The sequence below is a fragment of the Schistocerca serialis genome, chromosome 5 (genome assembly GCF_023864345.2).
Source record: "Schistocerca serialis cubense isolate TAMUIC-IGC-003099 chromosome 5, iqSchSeri2.2, whole genome shotgun sequence".
Taxonomy (NCBI): domain Eukaryota; kingdom Metazoa; phylum Arthropoda; class Insecta; order Orthoptera; family Acrididae; genus Schistocerca; species Schistocerca serialis.
Window position 1 is genome coordinate 564,894,985 of NC_064642.1, and position 25,460 is coordinate 564,920,444.

Consider the following 25,460-nt stretch of genomic DNA (forward strand, 5'->3'; position numbering starts at 1 on the left):
TATACAGGGTGTTTACAAATGAATATCGGGGTTTTAACGCTTTACAATATTTATTATAGTAAACTTACAGTTATAAATGATATGTCAAATGAAAGAGCAACTCAAACAGTTTTACCAAGAACCTTATAAATGTTCAATGTGAGCACCATTTGTCACATGGCACACATCAAGTCTATAGCAGAGTTCTTCCCAAATGTTGATAAGTGTGTCTTCAGTGATTGTAGCAGCAGCTGCTTCAATCCAGCTTCTTAATTCAGGAAGGTCTTCTGGTAGTGGAGGCACGTACACACGATCCTTGATGAAGCCCCAAAGGAAAAAATTGCATGGCGTTAGGTTGGGCGAGCGTGGAGGCCATGCAAAGCATGCCCTGTTATTGGGCCCCTTGCAACCTATACAGTGCTTGGGTACAGTGAAATTCAACCAATCGCGTACTGTGCTATGCCAGTGAGGTGGTGCACCATCTTGCTGGAAAATGAAGTTCTTTGGCTCATCTTCTTCCAACTGAGGGAAGAGCCATTGCTCTAGTGTATGAAGGTAAGAAGTGCCAGTTACAGTAGGTGTACCAAAAAAGAAAGACCCATAAACCTTTCGCCGGGATTTTGGCACAAAAAAAGTCACTTTAGGAGAATCTCATTGCATTTGTACCACCTCGTGAGGATTTTGTGAGCCACGGATGCACGCATTTGTGAGTGTTAATATGTCCACTAAGGTGAAAGGTTGATTCATCACTGAAGACAACATGATCCAGAAAATCTTCATCATGAAACAACATTTTGTTTGTGAAGTTGGCATGGAATCCATGGTCTATCAGCTTTAGAGCCTGTAATAACTGTAAATGGTAAGGACATAGTTGTATGCGTTTTCTTAAAACTTTCCAAACAGTCAACATGGGAACTTGTAATTCACGACAAGCCTTCTGGACTGATTTCTTTGGGCTACGAGTGAACGACTCACTCTCTAACTCAACAGTCTCTTCACTAACTCTTGGTCGTCCTGTACTGTTCTCTTTATGAAGGCAGCCGATATCTTCAAATTGATGGTACCATCTACAAATGTTATTATCACTTGGAGGATCACAACCGAATTTCAGCTGGAACGAAAGTTGCACAGTAACTACAGATTCGGTCTTTGCAAACTGCAAAACACGAAACGCTTTCTGTTCACAAGTCACCATCTTTGCTACTATTGCTGTCCTGCAGATTGCAGTGGAAACATGCGCGCTGCGCATGGGCACTGGTGCCAAACACATCTGTTTGAGTTGCTCCTTCATGTGACATATCATTTATAAGTGTAAGTTTAATTTGATAAATATTATAATGCGTTAAAACCCCAATATTCATTTATGAACACCCTGTATACTCTTGCTGTGGCAAGTGGCTGGTGTGAATCCTTTGCAATGTTCAAATATTCACTCACATTTCTTGGTGATTTAAACACAGGGCCAATATTGTGTCGTCTTAGTATTATGCTGGTGTGATCTGTGACCTTTTTTTTTTTTTTTAATGTAGGCAAACCTACCCTTAGTGGATTCTCTTTCACTAGAACTCCAGATCTTTTAGGATTGTGTGCCATATTTATCTCTGTCAGAGTAGCCATTTCTTCTGAAAGTAGTTCTTAAATGATTGGGCTCTCCCTCAGAGTAAAGTGATTCACAAATTCTTTTATCCCTGTCCACCAGTTTTTTGATCACTCTTCTTTTAGTAAGCAGAAGAGCTCTGTCTTAGGTCCACTGTTTTTTTCTCACACGTGTAAATGACCTTCTGTGTAATAAACAACTAGTAGAATTATTTGTTTTTGCAGATGACACTAATATTGTAACCATTCCAAACATACATACAGCAACAGAACAAATGGTAAATAATGTTGTTAAAAGTACTGTTGAAGTGTTTTCCAGAAATTATTCTCCCTCTCAATTTCAAAAAGCGCAACATACACTAAAACCTTGTTTTTATATTTCCACATTTTACATGTGCCCTCATTTTACATTGATTTTTGTCAGTCCCAGCAGAAGTCCTATTCTCTCAGTACAATGCTTTCTCACCATTAATGATTCCATGTTACAACATTTTAAGTTTTCTTTGATGTTATCATGACCTGTAACATTGATTTTCATACAGATTTCTGCAAGACGTGCATCATATTCCTGCTCAAATTCAACCTTGGAACAAAGCAGAAAACACAGATTAGATACAAAGTTTACACAATGAGCAAGATTTTTGTCGTTGGTGTGTTGGGTCGTGGCTGCCTGTATAATAGGTTCTTAGTGCTTGGAAGAGACGGAAAGTATCATAAGTCACTGCCTTAATGATCATGATCTGACAATAGTGACTCAAGTAGCAACCTTCTTTGTACTCATTATGTTGTATTACAACAGCTTTAATTTAATTTCAGTCATTATTCAAATAAGCGCTGCTTTTGAAGATGGCCGTCTCTATAATGGGCTTTCACAAACCATTGTTACTTCCATGTGAAATATACTAATCCATTCTAGGCATGCAGTCTTCAGGCATAAAAATCCCTCCTGAAGGTGCTTCTTAACATGACAACAATTTCCGCCCTCATTCTCACCGAGGATGTCCCTGAATTGAGTGACCTCATCTGCAACAAGCTATAATCCTCATGCCTATTGTTGTGTGTTTACGAAGACTGCCAACTTTTGCTATTTTAACCAATATTGTGTTAAAAGTTTTATAATGATTATCAATTAAAAGTTTCTTGAATGTTATTGTAATGTGGTTTCATGAAAGACTTTCGCTTCAGTGTTTCAGATTTTTTTAAAACAGGCAAAATGAAATTGCTTTAGTGTCATAGTTTGAACAGTATAAAGAAAGTGGCAGTAATTTTTCCATTTTTCTGTGTTATATTTCCTATGCTTCCCTGTATTTTATATTTTCATACGTTTTACACTTTTTGGGGTCAGTCTGTTGAAAAGTGTAAACAGGGGGTTTTACTGTATTCAGTTCCACACTATCCCAGTGGTAAATATAACACATGGTGAAGAAATGACAACTTCGGTGCAAACTTCAAATATTTTGTATGTCCATGCGCGCGCGCGCGCGCGCGCACACACACACACACACACACACACACACACACACACACACACACACACACACACACGCGCGCGCGCGCGCATGTTTGAACTCTTAAACAGCTGAGATCAGCTACATTAGTACTACACCAATTGTTTCAAATATTGAGGAGATAGAAATCAGTAAGTTTACATATTTTGAATATTTACATTCAACAATGTCGTATAGAAAAATTTTCTGGGATAACTCATCTTTAAGAAAATATGTCTTCATAGTTCAAAAACGTGCTGTAGCAATAATGTGTGGTGCTCTCTCGTAATCATCTAGTAGACATCTGTTTTGATCACTGCTTCACAGTATATTTTTGTGATGTTTGTTGTAAATAACCTATAACAGTTCCAAAGGAACAATGATTTATTACAATGCAAGAAGAAACAAATGACATTCATTATTTCATATTAAGGTTGTGTTTAATACAAAAAGAGGCTCACAATGCTTCCACGAAAAGTATTGTTCAGTTATCAGATTATATTAAAGTCTGACAAACAGCAAACTGAAAAATTTTCTCTTCAACAATTACTTCTATTATATAGAAGAATGTCAATTTATGTAGTATGGTAAGAGTGGTAGATTGGAATTAATAATTCACATCTATATTTTATTTATTTTTTAAGTTAACTATCGGCATGGTCGCTATATTTACATATGATTAATTGTACAACTGATCCATGGAATATAAAAAAAGAATTATTTGTTGCCTTAAGTGAATTTTCTGTTCTGTACTCTTTCTCTCTCTGTTATTAGAATGAAAGATTTGAAGACAGTACTAATCACTTCACATTTACATCCACTAACATTATTTCTGTATTCTTTATCATGATTCTGTTCTCAGAGCTGTAGAAGAAAGAAGAAATTTGGCTTGTCTTTGGAAGCTGTTGGGAGATGTATTCAATCTAATACAAGGCTTTCCAGAAGAGCTTGCTACACTTCGGGTTCAGTCATGGCTTGCTCAGACAGAACCAACTGTTAATCTTGAGGAAGGAGTGAAATATTTAAGCAAAGAAGAAGTGTTACAGCTCGGAGCTCGGTAATTACTTTGAATTCTTAAGAATCTTTTGTTTGAACTTTTTGATGATGAAACATATTTTGTTGTCTTACACAGATAACCATACTTCATTAAACATAATTGATGATCTATCGTGATTACGTACTCTGCTTGAATTTTCTTGTCTGAAAAAGAATGCTGAAATTTTACATTGTTAGCCGATCATTAAAATAAAGCCTTTGCATATTCAACAGTTTTACCCGCAGTGTAATGTTTCAAAACCTCCTGATTGAGACTGTGTATCAGACTGGGACTCCGTCCCAGACCCTAGCTTTCTGCATTGCACTTGCTTAAAGCTTCAATCCCTCAGGTGATTTTTTTAACAGATCTGAAAAGATTTATTCTGGAAACAATTCCAATTTTGTACCATCCTTTATCTTCAGTGAGCTCAGCCGGTAATATATGCAGCTTAACTCCTGGAGTTTGCGAAGCAGCAGATAGCCAAGGGCAGATTAAAGCAGTAAGGAAACAGGCACATACCAAATGTGTGGCTAATGTAAATGTGTGGCTGCTTTTTGTGTTGGCATTTTTAGTGTCTGATAATATGTTAATAACAATTACCCTGTTTGCAGATACTGTTAACTAGTTTACACATTCATCTTGTTGGTCATCAATATTCTGCTGTCTGCCACAGCTCTTTTAAAAGCTAATGATGAATTATTTTTAAAGTTCCCCTTAGTTCTGTTAAATGGCACTGTATTTGTTAATTATTCTTTTATGACAACTGTAATTGTCATCTAAATGTGCTACTTTAATGAACTCTATCTGCAAAACAGGTTGGAAAAAAATAGTAAGTATGCTACCACATTTTCATTTCCATCACTGAAAAGCTTTGTGGATTGAGTCTATCATCTATGTAGGTGACTGGATGATGATGTTTTGGTCATCAGCCCACAGACTGGTTTGATGCAGCTCTCCACGCTGCTATATCCTGTGCAAAATTCTTCAATTCCGAGTAACTACTGCAACCTACATCCTTCTGAATCTGCTTAGTGTATTCATCCCTTGGTCGCCCTCTACAATTTTTACCCTCCACACTTTCCTCCAGTACTAAATTGGTGATCCCTTGATGCCTCAGAATGTGTCCTACCAACCAATCCCTTCTTCTAATCAAGTTGTGCCAGAAATTCTTCTTCTCCCCAATTCTGTTCCGTACTTCCTCATTAGTTACATGATCAACCCATCTAATCTTCAGCATTCTTCTGTAGCATCACATTTCGAAAGCTTCTATTCTCTTCTTGTCTAAACTATTTATCGTCCATGTTTGACTTCCTAATACCTAAATCTATACTCATTGTTAACAAATTTCTCTTCTTCAGAAACGCTTTCCTTGCTGTAGCCAGTCTACATTTTATATCCTTTCTACTTCGACCATGATCAGTTATTTTGCACCCCAAATAGCAAACCTCATTTACTACTTTAAGTGTCTCATTTCATAATCTAATTCCCTCAGCATCACCTGATTTAATTCGACTACATTACATTATCCTCATTTTGCTTTTGTTGATGTTCATCTTATATCCTCCTTTCAAGACACCATCCATTCCATTCAACTGCTCTTCCAAGCCCTCTGTCTCTGACAGAATTACAATGTCATCGGCAAACCTCAAAGTTTTTATTTCTTCACTGTGGATTTTAATTTCTACTCCAAATTTTTCTTTAGTTTCCTTTACTGCTTGCTCAATATACAGGTTGAATAACGTCGGGGATAGGCTGCAACCCTGTGTCACCCCCTTCCCAACCACTGCTTCCCTTTCATGCCCCTCGACTCATAACTGCCATCTGATTTCTGTACAAATTATAAATATACTTTTGTTCCCTGTATTTGACCCCTGCCACCTTCAGAATTTGAAAGAAAGTATTCCAGTCAACATTTTCAAAAGCTTTCTCAAAGTCTACAAATGCTAGAAATGTAAGTTTGCGTTTCCTTAATCTGTCTTCTAAGATAAGTTGTACAGTCAGTATTGCCTCACGTGTTCCAACATTTCTACAGAATCCAAACTGATCTTCCACAAGGTCAGCTTCTACCAGTTTTTCTGTTTGTCTGTAAAGAATTCGTGTTAGTATTTTGCAGCTGTGAGTAATTAAACTGATAGTTTGGTAATTTTCACACCTGTCAACACCTGCTTTCATAGAGATGGGAATTATTATAATCTTCTTGAGGTCTGAGGATATTTCACCTGTCTCATACATCTTGCTGCTGGATTTTTGTCATGGCTGGCTCTTGCAAGGCTGTCAGTAGTTCTAAAGGAATGTTGTCTGCTCCTGGGGCCTTGTTTTGACTTGGGTTTTTCAGTGCTCTGTCAAATTCTTCACGCAGTATCATGTCTCCCATTTCACTTTCATCTATGTCCTCTACCATTTCCATAATATTGCCCTCAAGTACATGGCCCTTGTATAGACCCTCTACTACTCCTTCCACCTTTCTACTTTTCCTTCTTTGCTTATAAATGGTTTTTCATCTGAGCTCTTGATATTCACACAGGTGGTTCCCTTTTGTCCAAAGGTCTCTTTAATTTCCCTGTAGGCAGCATCTATTTTAGCCTTAATGATATGTGCCTCTACATCCTTACATTTGTCCTCTAGCCATCCCTGCTTAGCCATTTTGCACTTTCTGTTGATCTTATTTTTGAGATGTTTGTATTCCTTTTTGCCTGCTTCATTTACTGCATTTTTATATTTTCTCCTTCCATCAATTAAATTCAGTATCTCTTCTGTTACCCACAGGATTTCTACTAGCCCTCATCTTTCTACCTACTTGATCCTCTGCTGCCTTCACTATTTCATCTGTCAAAGCTAGGCATTCTTCTTCTGTTGTATTTCTTTTCCTCGTTCTTGTCAATCGTTCCCTAATGCTCTCTCTGAAACTCCCTATAACATCCGGTTCTTTCAGTTTATCCAGGTCCCATCTCCTTAAATTGCCACCTTTTTGCAGTTTCTTCAGTTTTAATCTACAGTTTACAACCAATAAATATGGGTCAGAGCCCACATTTGCCCTTGGATATATCTTAAAATTTAAAACCTGGTTCCTAAATTTCTGTCTTACCATTACATAATCTATCTGAAACCTTGCAGTGTCTCCAGGCCTCTTCCACATATACAACCTTCTTTCATGATTCTTAAACCAAGTGTTAGCTATGATCCAGTTAAGCTCTGCGCAGAATTCTACCAGGCAGCTTCCTCTTTCATTCCTTACCTCCATTCTATACTCACCTTTTATTTTTCTTTCTCTTCCTTTTCCTACTATCGAATTCCAGTGTCCCATGACTACTAAATTTTCATCTGCTTTCACTACCTGAATAATTTCTTTTCATCGCATCATACATTTCTTCAGTCTCTTCATCATCTGAGGAGCTATTTGGCATACAAATTTGCACTACTGTGGTAGGCATGAGCTTCGTGTCTATCTTGGCTACAATAATGCATTCACTATGCTGTTCATAGTAGCTTACCCAAGCTCCTATTTTTTTTAAATGTATTGTTAAACCTACTCCTGCATTATCTCTATTTGATTTTGTATTTATAACCCTGTAGTCACCTGACCACAAGTCTTGTTCCTCCTGCCACCGAACTTCACTAATTCCCACTATATCTAACTTGAACCTATCCATTTCCCTTTTTAAATTTTCTAACCTACCTGCCCGATTAAGGGATCTGCCATTCCGCACTCCGATCCACAGAATGCCAGTTTTCTTTCTCCTGATATTGACGTCCTCCTGAGTAATCTGTGCCTGGAGATCTGAATGGGGGACTTTTTTTACCTCCAGAATATTTTATCCAAGAGGACACCATCATCATTTAGCCATAAAGTAGAGCTGCATGCCCTCGGGGAAAAATTGCAGCTGTAGTTTCCCCTTGCTTTCAGCCGTTTGCAGTACCAGCACAGCTAGACCATTTTGGTTAATGTTACAAGGCCAGATCAGTCAATCATCCAGACTGTTGCCCCTGCAGCTACTGAAAAGGCTGCTGCCCCTCTTCAGGAACCACACATTTGTCTGGCCTCTCAACAGATACCCCTCTGTTGTGGTTTCACCTATGGTACAGCTATCTGTATCACTGTGGCACACAAACCTCCCAACCAATGGCAAGGTCCGTGGTTCATGAATGGGAAGGGGGGGGGGGGGTAACTGGATACTGTACTGTTATTATTGGGAGGAGGATGGTAAATGCTCACTACATTCATAGCATTTCCTAAGCCACATGCATTGTTCCTCCCATTTACCATTAAACATCAAAAGAGGAATTCTTTTCTGTACCTCAAGCTCGCAACAGAAGAATAAAAATACTCGACAAAGTGTCTACCAGCACTAAAAAAGCAATGGAAAAGTCATTTTACCATACATTATTTTGCTGTGTTGTGGTGATTAGTATATTGCACACTTCGAAAGTGCAGCAGGCAACCCCTTAAGTTTGTCTTTGCAAGCCACCATTAGATAAGATTACATTCAGTTTTCGTTCCTTACACCCAAAAATGAGACGACTTTCGAGGGTGTGGAATAACTTGGGGCCCCAAGCTGAGAGGAGTGCCAGAGTTGCTCAAACCGTAAGTTTTCTATACAGGACATATCACTGTATTACAATTAGTACCAACCACTTGGGGTGCCATGGATGTCCAAGTGCAAGATTTGTATACCGTGTGTATCACAATTAGTAGTGGAAATTGACATGTGGTTGTGTGTGAGGGAAAAGAGGGGAGCGGATGACAAATGATAAGATGCTTATGTGCAGAAATGTTCTCAAACAAGCCCTGCGTCTCCCTTTCAAGACATATCACTGAACATAGAGAGAATTCACAATAATGACTCCTAAATGTCTCAGAATGGGGCACAATCTTTTGCCTGAAAATTACCTCCTTTAGAGAGGTGCCCATCTCTCTTCAGTCTGTTTTACACTCAGTTTCTGTCACTCTTCATGCATCCCCAATGATCACCATTTGTTTTGTATCTCACAAATTGTTTCACTGCTTGATCTGCCACCATATTGGCTTGAGTTTCAACATTCTCAGATACCAAAGTGAATTCTAGTTTCTTACTCCAGTCTTAAAGGAAGAGGAATATTGTGCCCTGGGCACATTTTCCTGCTGGGTGTAACTGTCACTGGACAGACTGAAGTGTACCCAGAAATTTCGAGTTCTTGAGAAGTTTCAATGCACAATGAAAATAATGTGAAACTCTATAACGAAGAAAATGAATTCCAGTGTGGATGAAGTCATAAGATTATCTCTGAGAAAAGAAAATTGTAGTCAACTAATTTGTCAGAAAAGGGCTCCATAAGTAGACAATTTTAAAAAATAATAATTCATGAATGAATTATTGACCGATAAGGGGATAATTCGTCTGTGAATACAAATAATTATTTGTTGTTAATTAGTTGTCACTTAGCTAATAAATAACATACACTACAACTGCACTATTATTATTATTATTATTATTATTATTTCCTTTCTCAGACGTTATGTCTGGTTAAAAATGGGAAGTGACACGGACCTTGATCAAGTGTTACTTCCTTTTAACTGTACAGTATATGTTACATTGCATTTAGGACCTTTCGTGTAATTGAACATGTATCAGTAATTACAGATTTCTGTAGTTGTATATATACGTTTGGATGTAGCTGTATTGTGTTGATGTACTGGTGGATATTGTGTGGTATAACTCCTGTAGTTGATAGTATAATTGGTATAATGCCAACTTTATCCTGATGCCTTGACTTCCTCAGCCAGTTGGATGTATTTTTCAATTTTTTTCTCCTGTTATCTTCTGTATATTTGTTGTATTGAGTATGTATATTTTGATTAGTTGTGTTAATTTCTTCTTTTTATTGGTGAGTATGATGTCAGATTTATATGTGGTGTTGTTTTCTCTGTTATAATGGTTCTGTTCCAGTATAATTTGTATTCATCATTCTCCAGTACATTTTGTGGTGCAATTTATTAGTTTATGTTGTAAGGCAAGCTGTTGATGTATTATTTTTGCTACATTGTCATGTCTTCTGGGGTATTCTGTATTTGCTAGTATTGTACATCCGCTTGTGATGTGATCTACTGTTTTTATTTGTTGTTTGCAAAGTCTGCATTTATCTGTTGTGGTATTGGGATCTTTAATAATATGCTTGCTGTAATATCTGGTGTTTATTGTTTGATCCTGTATTGCAATCATGAATCCTTCCGTCTCACTGTACGAGGTGCATTCAAGTTCTAAGGCCTCCGATTTTTTTTCTAATTAACTACTCACCCGAAAACGATGAAACTGGCGTTACTTTTCGACGCAATCGCCCTGCAGACGCACACATTTTTCACAACACTGACGCCATGATTCCATGGCAGCGGCGAAGGCTTCTTTAGGAGTCTGTTTTGACCACTGGAAAATCGCTGAGGCAATAGCAGCACGGCTGGTGAATGTGCTGCCATGGAGAGTTTTCTTTCATTGTTGGAAAAAGCCAAAAGTCACTAGGAGCCAGGTCAGGTGAGTAGGGAGCATGAGAAATCACTTCAAAGTTGTTATCACGAAGAAACTGTTGCTTAACGTTAGCTCGATGTGCGGGTGCGTTGTCTTGGTGAAACAGCACACGCGCAGCCCTTCCCGGATTTTTTTGTTGCAGTGCAGGAAGGAATTCGTTCTTCAAAACATTTTCATAGGATGCACCTGTTACCGTAGTGCCCTTTGGAACGCAATGGGTAAAGATTACGCCCTCGCTGTCCCAGAACATGGACACCATCATTTTTTCAGCACTGGCGGTTACCCGAAATGTTTTTGGTGGCGGTGAATCTGTGTGCTTCCATTGAGCTGACTGGCGCTTTGTTTCTGGATTGAAAGATGGCATCCACGTCTCATCCATTGTCACAACCGACAAAAAGAAAGTCCCATTCATGCTGTCGTTGCGCGTCAACATTGCTTAGCAACATGCCACACAGGCAGCCATGTGGTCGTCCGTCAGCATTCGTGGCACCCACCTGCATGACACTTTTCGCATTTTCAGGTCGTCATGCAGGGTTGTGTGCACAGAACCCGCAGAAATGCCAACTCTGGAGGCGATCTGTTCAACAGTCATTCGGCGATCCCCCAAAACAATTCTCTCCACTTTCTCGATCATGTCGTCAGACCGGCTTGTGCGAGCCCGAGGTTGTTTCGGTTTGTTTTCACTCGATGTTCTGCCCTCATTAAACTGTCGCACCCACGAACGCACTTTCAACACATCCATAACTCCATCACCACATGTCTCCTTCAACTGTCGATGAATTTCAATTGGTTTCACACCACGCAAATTCAGAAAACGAATGATTGCACGCTGTTCAAGTAAGGAAAACGTCACCATTTTAAGTATTTAAAACAGTTCTCATTCTCGCCGCTGGCGGTAAAATTCCATCTGCCGTACGGTGCTGCCATCTCTGGGACGCATTGACAATGAATGCGGCCTCATTTTAAAACAATGCGCATGTTTCTATCTCTTTCCAGTCCGGAGAAAAAAAATTGGAGGCCTTAGAACTTGAATGCACCTCGTATATATTGCCTTTTCTTAGCCATGTGTTGGATGCGTCTTGATCGATGTGTGGCTGTGTTAGATGATACGGGTGCTTGCCATGTAGTGTTTTCTTTTTCCAATTTACTTTTTTCGTATCTGTTGATGTTATGTGATCTAAAGGGTTGTAGAAGTGGTTATGAAATTGCAATGGTGTAGCCGATGTATTTATAGGAGTGATTGCTTTGTGTATTTTGCTAGTACCTGCTCGTTCTATAAAGAATTTTCTTAAGTTGTGTACCTGTCCATAATGTAGGTTTTTTATGTCGATAAATTCCCTTCCTCCTTCCTTTCTGCTTAATGTGAATCTTTCTGTTGCTGAATGTATGTGATGTATTCCATATTTCTAGCATTGTGATCGTGTAAGTGTATTGAGTGCTTCTAGGCCTGTGTTACTCCATTTCACTACTCCAAATGAGTAGGTCAGTATTGGTATAGCATAAGTATTTATAGCTTTTGTCTTGTTTCTTGCTGTCAATTCTGTTTTCAGTATTTTTGTTAGTCTTTGTCTATATTTTTCTTTTAGTTCCTCTTTAATATTTGTATTATCTGTTCCTATTTTTTGTCTGTATCTTAGATATTTATAGGCATCTGTTTTTTCCATCACTTCTATGCAGTCACTGTGGTTATCCAATAAGTAATCTTCTTGTTTAGTGTGTTTTCCCTTGACTATGCTATTTTTCTTGCATATGTCTGTTCCAAAAGACATATTTATATCATCGCTAAATACTTCTGTTATCTTTAGTAATTGGTTGAGTCATTGATTTGTTGCTGCCAGTAGTTTTAGATCATCCATGTATAGCAAATGTGTGATTTTGTGTTGGTATGTTCCAGTAATATTGTATCCATAATTTGTATTATTTAGCATGTTGGATAGTGGGTTCAGAGCAAGGCAGAACCAGAAAGGACTTAATGAGTCTCCTTGGTATATTCCACGCTTAATCTGTATTGGCTGTGATGTGATATTATTTGAATTTGTTTGGATATTAAGTGTGGTTTTCCAATTTTTCATTACTATGTTTAGGAACTGTATCAATTTAGGATCTACTTTGTATCAAAAGCTTTTTGGTAATCAATGTATGCATAGTGTAGCGACCTTTGTTTAGTTTTAGCTTGATATGTCAACTTGGCATCTATTATCAGTTGCTCTTTACATCCTCGTGCTCCTTTGCAGCAGCCTTTTTGTTCTTCATTTATAATTTTGTTCTGTGTTGTATGCGTCATTAATTTCTGTGTAATGACTGAAGTTAATATTTTGTATATTGTTGGTAGGCATGTTATGGGGCAATATTTTGCTGGGTCTGCTTGATCTTTAGGTTTCAGATAAGTTATTCCATGTGTAAGTGTATCAGTGACTGTGTATGGGTCTGCAATGTAACTGTTAAGTAATTTAGTTAGATGTGAATGTGTTGAGGTGAACTTCTTTAGCCAGAAATTTGCTATTTTATCTTTTCCACGGGCTTTCCAATTGTGCATAGAATTAATTGCTCGGGTGACTTCATGTTGCATAATTATCACTTCAGGCATTTGTGGTACCATCTTGTATGTGTCTGTTTCTGCTTGTATCCACCGTGCATGCCTGTTATGTTGTACCAGGTTTGCCATATGTTGCTCCAGAAGTGTTCCATGTCTGCTATGTTTGGTGGATTGTCTATTTTAATGTGTGTGTTATCTATTGTCTGGTAAAATTTCTTTTGGTTTGTGTTGAATGTTTGGTTTTGTTTCCTTCTATTTTCACTTTTTTTGTATCTTCTAAGTCATTTGGCCAATGCTTGTAATTTTTGCTTCTTTTCATCTAATTGCTCTATCGCTTCTTGTTGTGAGATTTTACCTAACCTTTTACGTTTTTTTTTTTTTTTTTTTTTTCCCTGGCATTTCATTTCTTATAAATTGTGTTAGCTGTCCGATGCCTTTTCTCAGTTTTTCTATTCTGATCTGCAGCCTGTGTTGCCATGCTGGTTTTGTGGGTTTCTTCTGTGTGTTTGTTGGTTCTGATCTCTGCCTAGTGTGTATATTTAGTGTAGTGAGTGCTCCTATATAAACCAGTAGTTGTAACTCTTCCATAGTTGTGTTTTCATTTATTTTGTTGTGTATGATTGTGTTGATAGTTTTTATTGTTGTTTCGACTTGTGGGTTATTTGGCGGTCTATGGAAGAATGGTCTAATGTCTGTATTTGTGTCTTTGTATTCTATATATGTCAGCTGAAATTTTTCTTCTATATCTAACATGTGTGTCACTTCGTGTTCTATTTGTGCTTGTTCTGGTGGCTGTCTTAAGATTTCGTTTTCCTCTGATTGTTTAATTGATGCATGTTGTTCTTTGTTTGTTTGCTCTGGGATGTTTGAGTCCATTACTGTATTTTCTTCTTCTTCTGATTGCACATTATGTTGTTCCAGCATTTGTTGTACTTGTTGTTTGATGTTTTCTAATTCTGACTGGGGTATCCTGTTATTTTTGACTATTACACGGATCTGATCAGCTAGTCGTTGTTCTGTTAAAAATTTTAATTCTGGGTATCTGGTAATAAATGTTATGTATACTTGTGATCTGTATCCAGTTGTGTTGGTTCCTAGGTTTGTTGCTTGGTAATAACAGAACATGAGGTGTCGATTAATTTCATCTGACCATCTCATCCTCTGTCTTTGTTTTCCTTCTAGGGTGGTTGCAGGAAGCATATCCTGCAAAACACCTCTATTTGGATTTGAATCATTTTCCAGTTGGCTAGCAGTGTCGTTACCATTGTGGGTGGGCATAGGGTTCAAGCGTCGTCCCCGACCATGACGGCGCTTGTCCAAGGCTTCTTTAGTTCTGTCCTGAACCAACTAATCACACTAAAAGGGGGGTTAGCCCTATTGGTGGTTTGTTCTTTTCGTCGCCTTTTACGACTGGCAGAACATACCGGAGGCCTATTCTTTTCCCGGGCCTCCACGGGAATGTTATTGTATATATTATTATTATTTTTATCTTCACTTTCTCAGACGTTAAGTCCGGTTAAAAATGGAGTGACGCGGACCTTCATCAAGCGTCACTTCCTTTAAATGTACGGTATGTGTTATATTGCATTTAGGAACTTTCGGGTAATTGAACATGTATCAATAATTACGGATTTCTGTAGCTGTATATATATGTTTGGATGTAACTGTATTGCATTGATGTACTGGTGGATATTGTGTGGTATGACTCCTGTAGTTGATAGTATAATTGGTACGATGTCAACTTTATCCTGATTATTATTATTATTATTATTATTATTACTATTACTATTACTACTATTATTACTATTACTATTTCTCAGTGAGCACTGTGACACACGCAATCAGTGTTTGTTGAGGAGGCTCAATGAGCTTTCTGATTTATAAACATTTAATTAATGGCGTATAAGTGCTAGACTACCAGAATTCAGTCCCCCAGTAGATCAACAGATCCCTGCACATGGCAGTGCTTCCTCTCCTACTTACCTACCTCTCTCCCTCTGCCAACATGTAGAAGTATTGCAGGTAACTAGGCAAAGATAAAAATGTAGCCAGTAGAGACTAATTTGCAATACCAAGACCGCTAAAGCTAACAGGTGCAGATCCACTTTATACGACGACACAGTTATCTCATGTTTGTAGTTCTACAAAATGAGTGAACAAGAGTAAGGCATCTGTGGGTGGTAACAGTCAACACCAAGATGCTTCAAATTTAACATCTCCAAAAATGGTGATAAGTGGTTTAGATGAAAATTATTCACTGTCATCATTGATCTTCTCTTTGGTAAGTTTTTCAGACTTGAAACTTTAAGTTTCACTCCAACTACCTCAGTTGTCATGTAGAAGATAGTGTACATGAGTAGTAATGTGGTATGTTTCGTGTTAACAACATTAAAAGACCCAACATATAGAGATGGTGGCAACATCTATACATGTCAGAAGATTTTTAGATTTTTAAATTTTTAAATGTGCTAAAACACAGTTACACACTTGATAATGGCCCTACATTTGAAATTACAATACTGCAATCAAATAACTTTTACAGTCAAAGACAACTATGGTGTCATTCACAAAATTGAAACTGAAAATCTGAATAAGATGTGTGTTGTGGCTACTTATTAGAATTGATCGCCTAATATTGTTCACCACCAAGTGGGGTGGCGCAGTGGTTAGACACTGAACTCGCATTCGGGAGGACGACGGTTCAATCCCGCATCCGGCCATCCTGATTTAGGTTTTCTGTGATTCCCCTAAATCACTCCAGGCAAATGCCGGGATGGTGCCTCTGAAAGGGCACGGCCGACTTCCTTCCCAATCCTTCCCTAATCCGATGAGACCGATGACTACGCTGTCTGGTCTCCGTCCCCAAAACCAACCAACCAACCAATATTGTTCAGATTAATGGAAATGCTTATTCACCATGAAACTTTTTAACCATTTACAATGGAAACACGGAGAACAAGCCATTTAATATCAAACTTACACTAATTAGATGAAACAAGACTGGAGGAAAGTTAAAAACTGCCATAGTCATAAATAATGATGAATCATCCATGTTTCATAAGATAAATTTGACATTTATCTTGTTAAGGTTTTGATCCATTCGATGGTCCTACTGAATGCTGTGAAGACCCATTTTTTACTGAAATGCTACACATTTCAGATTACAGTTTAAATGTAATTAGCCAAAGGACACTTACCAGAGAAATAGGCACTACTGCATGTCAAATGCATATATATATATATATATATATATATATATATATATATATATATATATATATATATAAAAACAAAGATGAGGTGACTTACCGAACAAAAGCGCTGGCAGGTCGATAGACACACAAACATACACACAAAATTCAAGCTTTCGCAACAAACTGTTGCCTCATCAGGAAAGAGGGAAGGAGAGGGGAAGACGAAAGGAAGTGGGTTTTAGGGAGAGGGTAAGGAGTCATTCCAATCCCGGGAGCGGAAAGACTTACCTTGGGGGGAAAAAAGGACAGGTATACACTCGCACACACGCACATATCCATCCACACATACAAACACAAGCAGACATTTCGTCTTCCCCTCTCCTTCCCTCTTTCCTGATGAGGCAACAGCTTGTTGCGAAAGCTTGAATTTTGTGTGTATGTTTGTGTTTGTTTGTGTGTCTATCAACCTGCCAGCGCTTTTGTTCGGTAAGTCACCTCATCTTTGTTTTTATATATAATTTTTCCCACGTGGAATGTTTCCTTCCATTATATATATATATATATATATATATATATATATATATATATATATATATATATATATATATATATAAATTGCTGACATAATTGTGAAGCTGCAAAGAAGTTTTTTTTGCAGTCAAGGCCCACTGAATTGATGATAATCTCTACTGACAATCCAAAATATTAGTATTCTCAAGAGTTCATATCTACAATCACGTAGCCACAATGCTAGATGAAATTCACAGAGAATTCAGTGTAGACTCAAAAATAGTCATTGCAACTGTAAATGATAATGGACACAATTTTGTAAAAGTCCTTAAAGAGTTTAGCATGTCTATCAGTAGATCAGTGGAGTCAGAGGAAAGCAAAGCTATGACTGCTGAAAGTGAAGTTAATTGACAGCGTTGGTGAAGATGGTTGTCTAGAAGAAAATAATATCCAGTCACCAAGACACTTTCAAGGTACTGCACTGCTCAGACTAAACTTCCGCGCTTCAAGTGATACTAACCATGTTCTTAAAAACCTGATGAAAATTTATGATACTTATCACTATCAGAAGTGCATCACAAAACAGTATGATATACAATGGTTTGTGGAATGCTGCTGGATGTCTAATAATAATAGGAAGTGTTTTAGGACAAACTCTCAGTAGGCTTGATGTTGCAAGATGGAACAGTGTGTATGGTGCAATGAAATAAATTTATTCAATGCAAGATAAATTGATGTCATTACATGTAACCTTGACTTTGGAAAATTTAGTGAGAGACACTGTATTAGAGTTGATAAGAGTTTATAACATGTTCAGGCCATGGATATTCTTCAAGGTGAAAAAATGTGTATTATGGACTTTTAGATCCATGCTATGTGGCCCCATGTAAAAGGGTGCAAAAACTGGAGAGTGACAAGAATCCACAGTGAAGTTGTCTGCCATGAACTATTGCAGAATTGATAACCTCTCCATTGTTTTGCAGGAGGAGATAATTATTTGGTCTGATGTTGTTATTCTGAAATAAAGACAATACTATACTACACTGTCCGGCACATGTGGAACATATTTTTTTGTATAGCATAATAGCAAATGTTCCAAAGTCAAATAAAATGGCTCAAAAATTGTTTAAAAAAAATTTTCTGAGAACTAATGTAAAAGCAACCAAAAGTACCTCAGTGCTATAAATGACAAAGAATTGGATGAATACATATCTGTGGATTTGAAAATTATCTTTTATTTGTGTACTCCTTTATTGCTAAATAATGAATAAATATTTGTATTCACATAAATGAACGATCACTTGAACAAATAATTTTGTGTTATTCATGAATGACTAATAATAAATTTTTTCTGTATATTATTAAAATATGCATTGTCCAATTTTGTATGAAATTTGCAGAACTTCTTTTTCATGATTGAGCAACTTAAAAATTATATTGGTCTCATTGATCAACCAAGTGGGCTTGTTGCTCAATATACCTGGGAGAGCTTCGTATTTGCTGCAGAGTGATCCATTGTAAACTGCTTTGCTAGCACCTGTAATGGCTCTGTAGCTCCTGAGTGACTAATGAATATTGACTGTATTGGTGTACAAGCAATTATGTGGAATGTAGGAGACTCTGCAGCTGACTTGGTATTAACAACAATATGGAAAAGATATTCACTGCTCGCAGCATTGAGGAGGCTTTGAGGCACAGTAAAAAAGAGTGCCAGAAATATTCAAACTTTCTTGAGAACTAAAAATCTCACGCACATTCAAGGGAGCACTACTCGCATACACACAGAGCTAACTGCTGTATCCAGGCAGTAACGGCCAGTGAGTCGCAGTTGGGCCTTAGTGCCCAAGATAGTGTGTGTGTGTGTGTGTGTGTGTGTGTGTGTGTGTGTGTGTGTGTGTGTGTCATAATGGAGAGTCACTAGTTTGCAATGGCTCACTAATTTCTGCTCACTTTCTTGGGGTGAAGCTTATTGTATTACTCTTAACTCTCGATGACCAGCTTAAAAATTTCCGAGTAGAAAGATCATAGGAAGACTATGTCTGTCTTAAGATGCTACAGCCAAAATGATGTTACCAAATAAACACATTTTAAAATTATGGTAGACATGTTTCCGCTATGTGGTTGAGGTATTCAAAATATTTATTGCCTTCATGACTGTGACCTTATGGCAGTTAGGTGGGTCTGAAACCAGATATGAGAATAAAAAACTTAACAAGCTTGAGTCACAACTGTGACAAATTAAAAATTCATTGCCCACATCTGAATGTAAAACAGTTTTCTCTGTGGAAAATGTAATGCATGTTCTTCTAGTTCTTTCTTCCAGACTTTAAACATCAATTCCTTTGGGGTTGAAGGAATAACAGTTCTTTAACTTGTCACTGGAGCCTTCCCTTTTTGTGCACTGTTGTCAAAGAGGATGTGCTTAATGTAGTTCCAGGTAGAACAGCATTCTATCAGATGAATTTATCTGAAACTGTGTTCCTAAATTGATAATTGTTGGATCACTCTGCAAGAAAGGGTTGTAGTAAAAGCTGCAAGCTGTCACAGATCGACAGCTACAAAGTAAGCTCAGAATGTAATACTTTCTTGTAGTGTCATTAATACATACTTCCAACAGGATCAGATTATTAAGGGACTTCCTGAATTTACCTGGGAGATAATAAAGAGTTTCTGTGACTCTTTTCAGTGGCATGTTCAATGTTTGATCAAGGACTTGTCGTCTCAAGCTGCTGATTGCAACACTGTTCCTATCTTCACAGTACTGCATAGATATCAGCTTCACTCAGTATCAAAATTCTTGGCAGCATATTGTTAGCAGCTTGGTACATCCATGTTCACTCTTGGTACTTCAATTTTCACTCTTTTGACAAAGCTCGACACCTCTGCTCTCATGATTGGCAGTGGTACACATTTGCAATTCAGTCTTTGAAATGAATACCAAAGCCCCATTCCACACTAAGCTTACAAGGTGATATCTGTGAGAAAAATGATCATTACTGGGGAATTACATCAGAAATTCAAACACACACACACACACTCTGGATTAAGGTATCACTGACACAGAAATCAAGATGTGAGACTTTTTCAAGCCCATGCCTTGCACTCGTTGATAAACTGTATTAGCCTGTATTAGCTTCTGTAATGATCATTCTGTTATTTTTTTATGTTATAGGGGTTTTAATTATGTTTAGACAAGATATGATGCACTGCATAAGTATTGTGTTTGTGTTTTAGTATGCAGCAAGTCTTATCATTGATATCTTTAATTCAGGTGTTACTGCAGAGCATTGACTCTCTCACCACATAGTGATCTCATATGGCATGATCTAGCTGTGAATTACCAATACCAAGCAGAAAATACTGCTATGCGAAATCTCAAAAATCAGCTGCGAAACTGGGCTCTCAAAGCTGCAAAGAAATGTGTTACACTGAGTCCCAGAAATTGCCAGCACTGGAATTTACTTGGAGTTGTTGCAGCATCTCCTGGTATGTGGATAGTAAATGTTTTTACATTATTGGTAGTGTGTTGCATCAAATGAGTGTTTAGTGTTACGCATTTAGTATGTCCTGTTGCAGGAAGCAAACCTGTATTAAACTTTGGCAAGGTAATTGTAAAATATTGCTTTGTCTTCAATTTTATCAGTACTGGTTTTGTACAAATGAGTTGGCCCTCCCCCTTTTGTTCCATAATTACCGTCACTTCTCAAGATGCTTCCACATGATTCGTTTTTGTGTACAGCTTAGTTACATGGATGATAGTTATGCCAAAATTTAGTCCAAGGCTCAGTTTACTGTTGTGTTTGATTCAGTTACATTTTGTGAATGTTGAACTTAATTATTTACTTCTGTACTTTGATTATAAATTTCCTATTTTTGCACAGGACATTGTAAAAAAGAAACTACTGGTGTAGAAAGTAACTTTTTCCATTATTGTAAATAGTGATTGTTGAATAAAAATACACATGGTAAAGTAGCATTTCTATGTAAAATCTAAGATGGTGGTGACGTCACTTTTTATGTGTAAATTTGACGAAAGTTATTTCGACAGAAACATATCTTATTTCTTCACAGAAATAAACAATTTGAAGTTAGCACAACATTCCTTCATAAAAGCAATAGAGCTGGAGAAAAACAATGCAGTACCATGGACCAACTTGGGGACACTCTATTTATGCCTCGGAGAAATAAAGCTTGCAAACAGAGCATTTGGTAAAGCTCAAAGGGCGGATCCAGAGTATGTGGAATGCTGGATTGGCCAGGTAAAATGATCAGTTGTGTATGTATGTGACTGTCCTGACAAAACCATTCCTCAAGTTGCAAGATTTTACAGGAAGAGGAATAAACATAATATTGGTGGAAAAAATATTGAGTGTTCAATTTCAGCTCTATCTGGTGGAGGGAACCTTGAACAACATGGTGGATGCAATCACAGCATTTTTATGGCTCGCAGAAGTTTTATAAGAGCCTTTCTAAGCAGATTATGCTTGTAAACAATTGTTTAATTTAAGTTTCTCATAATTCAGAAGATTCAGACTCTCGGTTCTGAAAATGCTCTAGAAAACCTGAGTTAAATCATAAAATTATAGTTTTCATATAACAGATTCTCATTTCAAATGCATGAGCTTTACAACTTCTGGTTTGGTTTTCTGGTGACAGGCACATATATTTGCTGTAGTCAATGAACTTGAAACAAATATTTCTGAAAATAAGTTATTTTTTTGCAGGCTCTCATAGCAGAAACTGTAGATGTCCAGGAAGCAATGGATCTTTTCAGACACACAACTGTGCTTGGAGTACACCCTGAGAGTTGCTTGGGCTATGCCCATTGGGTTTGCTCTACATTACTAAACACAAAAACTCATCAGAAAGATGCACATTACATTTACAGTGTAGAGAAAATGCATGCTGTACCTGTAGCGGGTGATTCTATGATGTGGTACACTGGTAAGTTGCCCTTTGTGAAAGTTGTGTTATAGCTTAACATAACATTTTAAGGCACAGTCACATATTCACAGATACAAACTGAAGCGAACTATAAAATTCTCTGAGGACTTCACACTGACCATTATTGTTCAGTTCTCAAAATTTGTTTGATTATGTTTTCAAATAGCCTTATTATTGTACCTTAGGGGAAGAACATAATGTTTTGTTTTGTGTTTACTGTGATCTGCTTCTTTGACAGTATCTCATAGTAAGGAATAAAGGTAACCATGTTTTGTATACTGTAGGTCAGACCAGCCATGGCTCGCCAAATCACTCGTGAGCTGAATGTGCGGAGCGCAGCTCTGCTTGTCTCAGCTTTTGTCAATACTTCCCAAAGATACCCAGTACAGAGTGACATTTCATTTAGTATTGTGAGGTGCATTTTTTGGTTGGCACAACTTTCCTCAGTTTGACAGAATTGTGGTGTCAATGCCATTTACCCATTGCTATTTGTTTGTGCTATGAACAGTGTTTTTAGGTCCAGTGGTTGTTTGCACAAAAAGAAGCAGTCTGACAATCTATTGGCACAAGCCTTTTCAAATGAATGGGAATGACAGAAGAGAGGGATGAGAATTCTCAGTACCTACACACATCAAAAAAAGTTTTGCATCACCTCAGTTCCAAGAGTTCTGGAACCTGTACAGAAAATTGGAATAGATATCAACATAAACATCATTTCCGCCCTTTTTATTGCTCATGAAAACCATACATTGCATGTTGTGCCACCATACACAGACACCTTCAGAGGTGGTGGTACAGATTGCTGTACACACCGGTACCTCTAATACCCAGTAGCACGTCCTCTTGCATTGATGCATGACTGTATTTGTCATGGCATACTATTCACAAATTCATCAAGGCACTGTTGGTCCAGATTGTCCCACTCCTCTACGGCGATTCGGCATAGATCCCTCAGAGTGGTTGGTGGGCCACCTCGTCCATAAACAGCCCTTTTCAATCTATCCCAGGCTTGTTGGATAGGGTTCATGTCTGGAGAACATGCTGGCCACTCCAGTCGAGCGATGTCATTATCCTGAAGGAAGCCATTCACAAGATGTGCACGATGTGGGCGCAAATTGTTGTCCATGAAGACGAATGCCTCGCCAACATGCTGCCGATATGGTTGCACTGTCGGTCAGAGGATGACATTCACATATTGTGCAGCAGTTACAGCACCTTCTATGACCACCAGTGGCATATGTCAGCCCCACATAATGCCACCCCAAAACAGCAGGTAACCTCCACCTTGCTGCACTCGCTGGACAGTGGGTCTAAGGCATTCAGCGTGACCAGGTTGCCTTCAAACACATCTTCGATGATTGTCTGGTTGAAGGCGTATGCGACACTCATCGGTGAAGAGAACGTGATGCCAGTCCTGAGCGGTCCATTCGGCACGTTGTTGGGCCCACCTGTACCGTCCTGCATGGTGTCATGGTTGCAACATGGTTGCAAAGATGGACCTTGCCATGGGTGTCAGGAGTGAAGTTGCGCATCATGCAGCCTATTGCACTCAGTTTGAGTCGTAACATGAGGTCCAGTGGCTGCACGAAAAGCATTATTATACGTGGTGGCATTGCAGTCAAGGTTCCTCTGAGCCATAATCCGTAGGTATTGGTCGTCCACTGCAGTAGTAGCCCTTGGGCAGCCTGAGTGAGGCATGTCATCAACAGTTCCTGTCTCTTATCTCCTCCATGTCCGAACAACATTGCTTTTGTTCACTCTGAGACCCCTGGACACTTCCCTTGTTGAGAGCCCTTCCTGACACAAAGTAACAAAGCAGATGCAATCGAATGGCAGTGTTGACCGTCTAGGCATGGTTGAACTACAGACAACGGAAACCATGTACCTCTTTACTGGTGGGCCAGCCGGAGTGGCTGAGCAGTTCTAGGCGCTACAGTCTGGAACCGCGCGACCGCTACGGTCGTGGGTTCGAATCCTGCCTCGGGCATGGATGTGTGTGATGTCCTTAGGTTAGTTCTAAGTTCTAGGGGACTGATGACCAAAGCAGTTAAGTCCCATAGTGCTCAGAGCCATTTTTTTCTTTACTGGCGGAATGACTGGGACTGATCAGCTGTCGGACCCCCCTCTCCCCCTCCATCTAATAGGTGCTGCTCATGTATGATTGTTTAGATCTTTGGGTGGGCTTAGTGACATCTCTGAACAGTCAAAGGGACTGTGTCTGTGATAAGATATCCACAGTCAACGTTTGTCTTCTGGAGTTCTGGGAGCCGGGGTGATGCAAAACATTTTTTGATGTGTGTATTATCTAGTTTTTTAATCAACGGGTATTGAATTTGCTATGAAGTGTCATTACAGTATCGTGCAGATAGAATTTAGACAATGAAAGAGCAAAAAAAGTTACATCAATTGACAGTATATATTCCTTGTTCTATACATTAAAAAGCTCTTTGTGATAAATTTGTGGGCATGGAGGGTGTGAAGTCGATTGTACAAATAGTAAAATTTCAGATGTCACACACATTACCGCATTTACTCGAATCTAAGCCGCACTTTTTTTTTCCGGCTTTTGTAATCCAACAAACCGCCTGTGGCTTAGAATCGAGTGCAAAATAAGCGGAAGTTCTGAAAAATGTTGGTAGGTGTCGCCACAACTAACTTCTGCCATCAAATATATGTAGCGCAACACAGGTATGCTTTGCAGGCACAAAGATAAATACTGGCGCCAAAACCTGTGCGTCAGTAAATAAATTAAACAAAAAGGTAGAAGAACGTAAACATTATGCTATGTATTCTTTCGTGTTTGATGCTATCTCATTTAAATCCTGTCTGCCTAATAAACTACGAAACTGGACCAAAACAACAGCAAACGCGGATGAATATACATATCATGTCATGTTTATATTCGTATTATTCTTATGCTGAATAGTGATACAGTCAGAAATGAAGCACGGCAGCTGACTAAATTTTTTAATCTAAGATGACTCTAATTTCTGTGCAGAATGTAATGTACTAAAGAGGCGTCTGCAAAGATTTTCAAATGGAGAAAAATTTTCGCTAAACTCTCGTTCAGAACATCTATCATACGCAGCTATTATTTGGTTCTTGTTGATCATTATCGGAGAAAGCAGCAGTGTAAGTAACAACAAATAGCAGTCTCTTGCCATTGTTTTGCTAATGAGATAATTCCTCTTTTTTTTATTGTAAGCGGCGGTAGCGCGCACTAAGCAAGCCACGCTGCGAGTGGCGGCAGGCCGTAAACACTTGTTATCAGAATGCGACAAACAAGGCATGTTTGTACATGTTATTGTACAATAATGCATTTTCAGCTGAGAGTGACGTAAACACCTATAACAAAGAGAATGGCACTTATCAGATCAAAGCAAAATAAGCAGTCGATTCAAACCAGACAAAGCACGTGAAAAAGGAAGGGTACCCATATAAATACGGATGGAGTGCCTGACACATAGCAATGGCTACTTGGTAAAGCTCAACTGTTAAGCTTACGACTCGAACCAAACTACTGTAGCTGTATCTTCATCCATTCGACCTCAATTGTGTTTCACGTTACAATGGACCAACTTTGTTTCTATTTGGTGGGGCGGTCTAAAACTTTTCTCTCACCTTGAATTTCGAGTCTCAAATTTCAGGAGCGGCTTAGATTCGGCAACATTTTTTTCCTTG

General features: G+C 38.4%; 1 protein-coding gene across 1 annotated transcript in view; it reads left to right on the forward strand.

Annotated features, from left to right (window-relative positions):
- LOC126481063 (tetratricopeptide repeat protein 37) overlaps positions 1 to 25,460 on the forward strand; it is a 158,445-nt gene that overhangs the window by 100,454 nt on the left and 32,531 nt on the right. The window contains exons 12-15 of the mRNA XM_050104546.1: positions 3,925 to 4,119; positions 20,107 to 20,321; positions 20,907 to 21,094; positions 21,560 to 21,779. Of these exons, the coding sequence (XP_049960503.1) occupies positions 3,925 to 4,119; positions 20,107 to 20,321; positions 20,907 to 21,094; positions 21,560 to 21,779 (818 nt within the window). The remainder of the gene's footprint in view (positions 1 to 3,924; positions 4,120 to 20,106; positions 20,322 to 20,906; positions 21,095 to 21,559; positions 21,780 to 25,460) is intronic.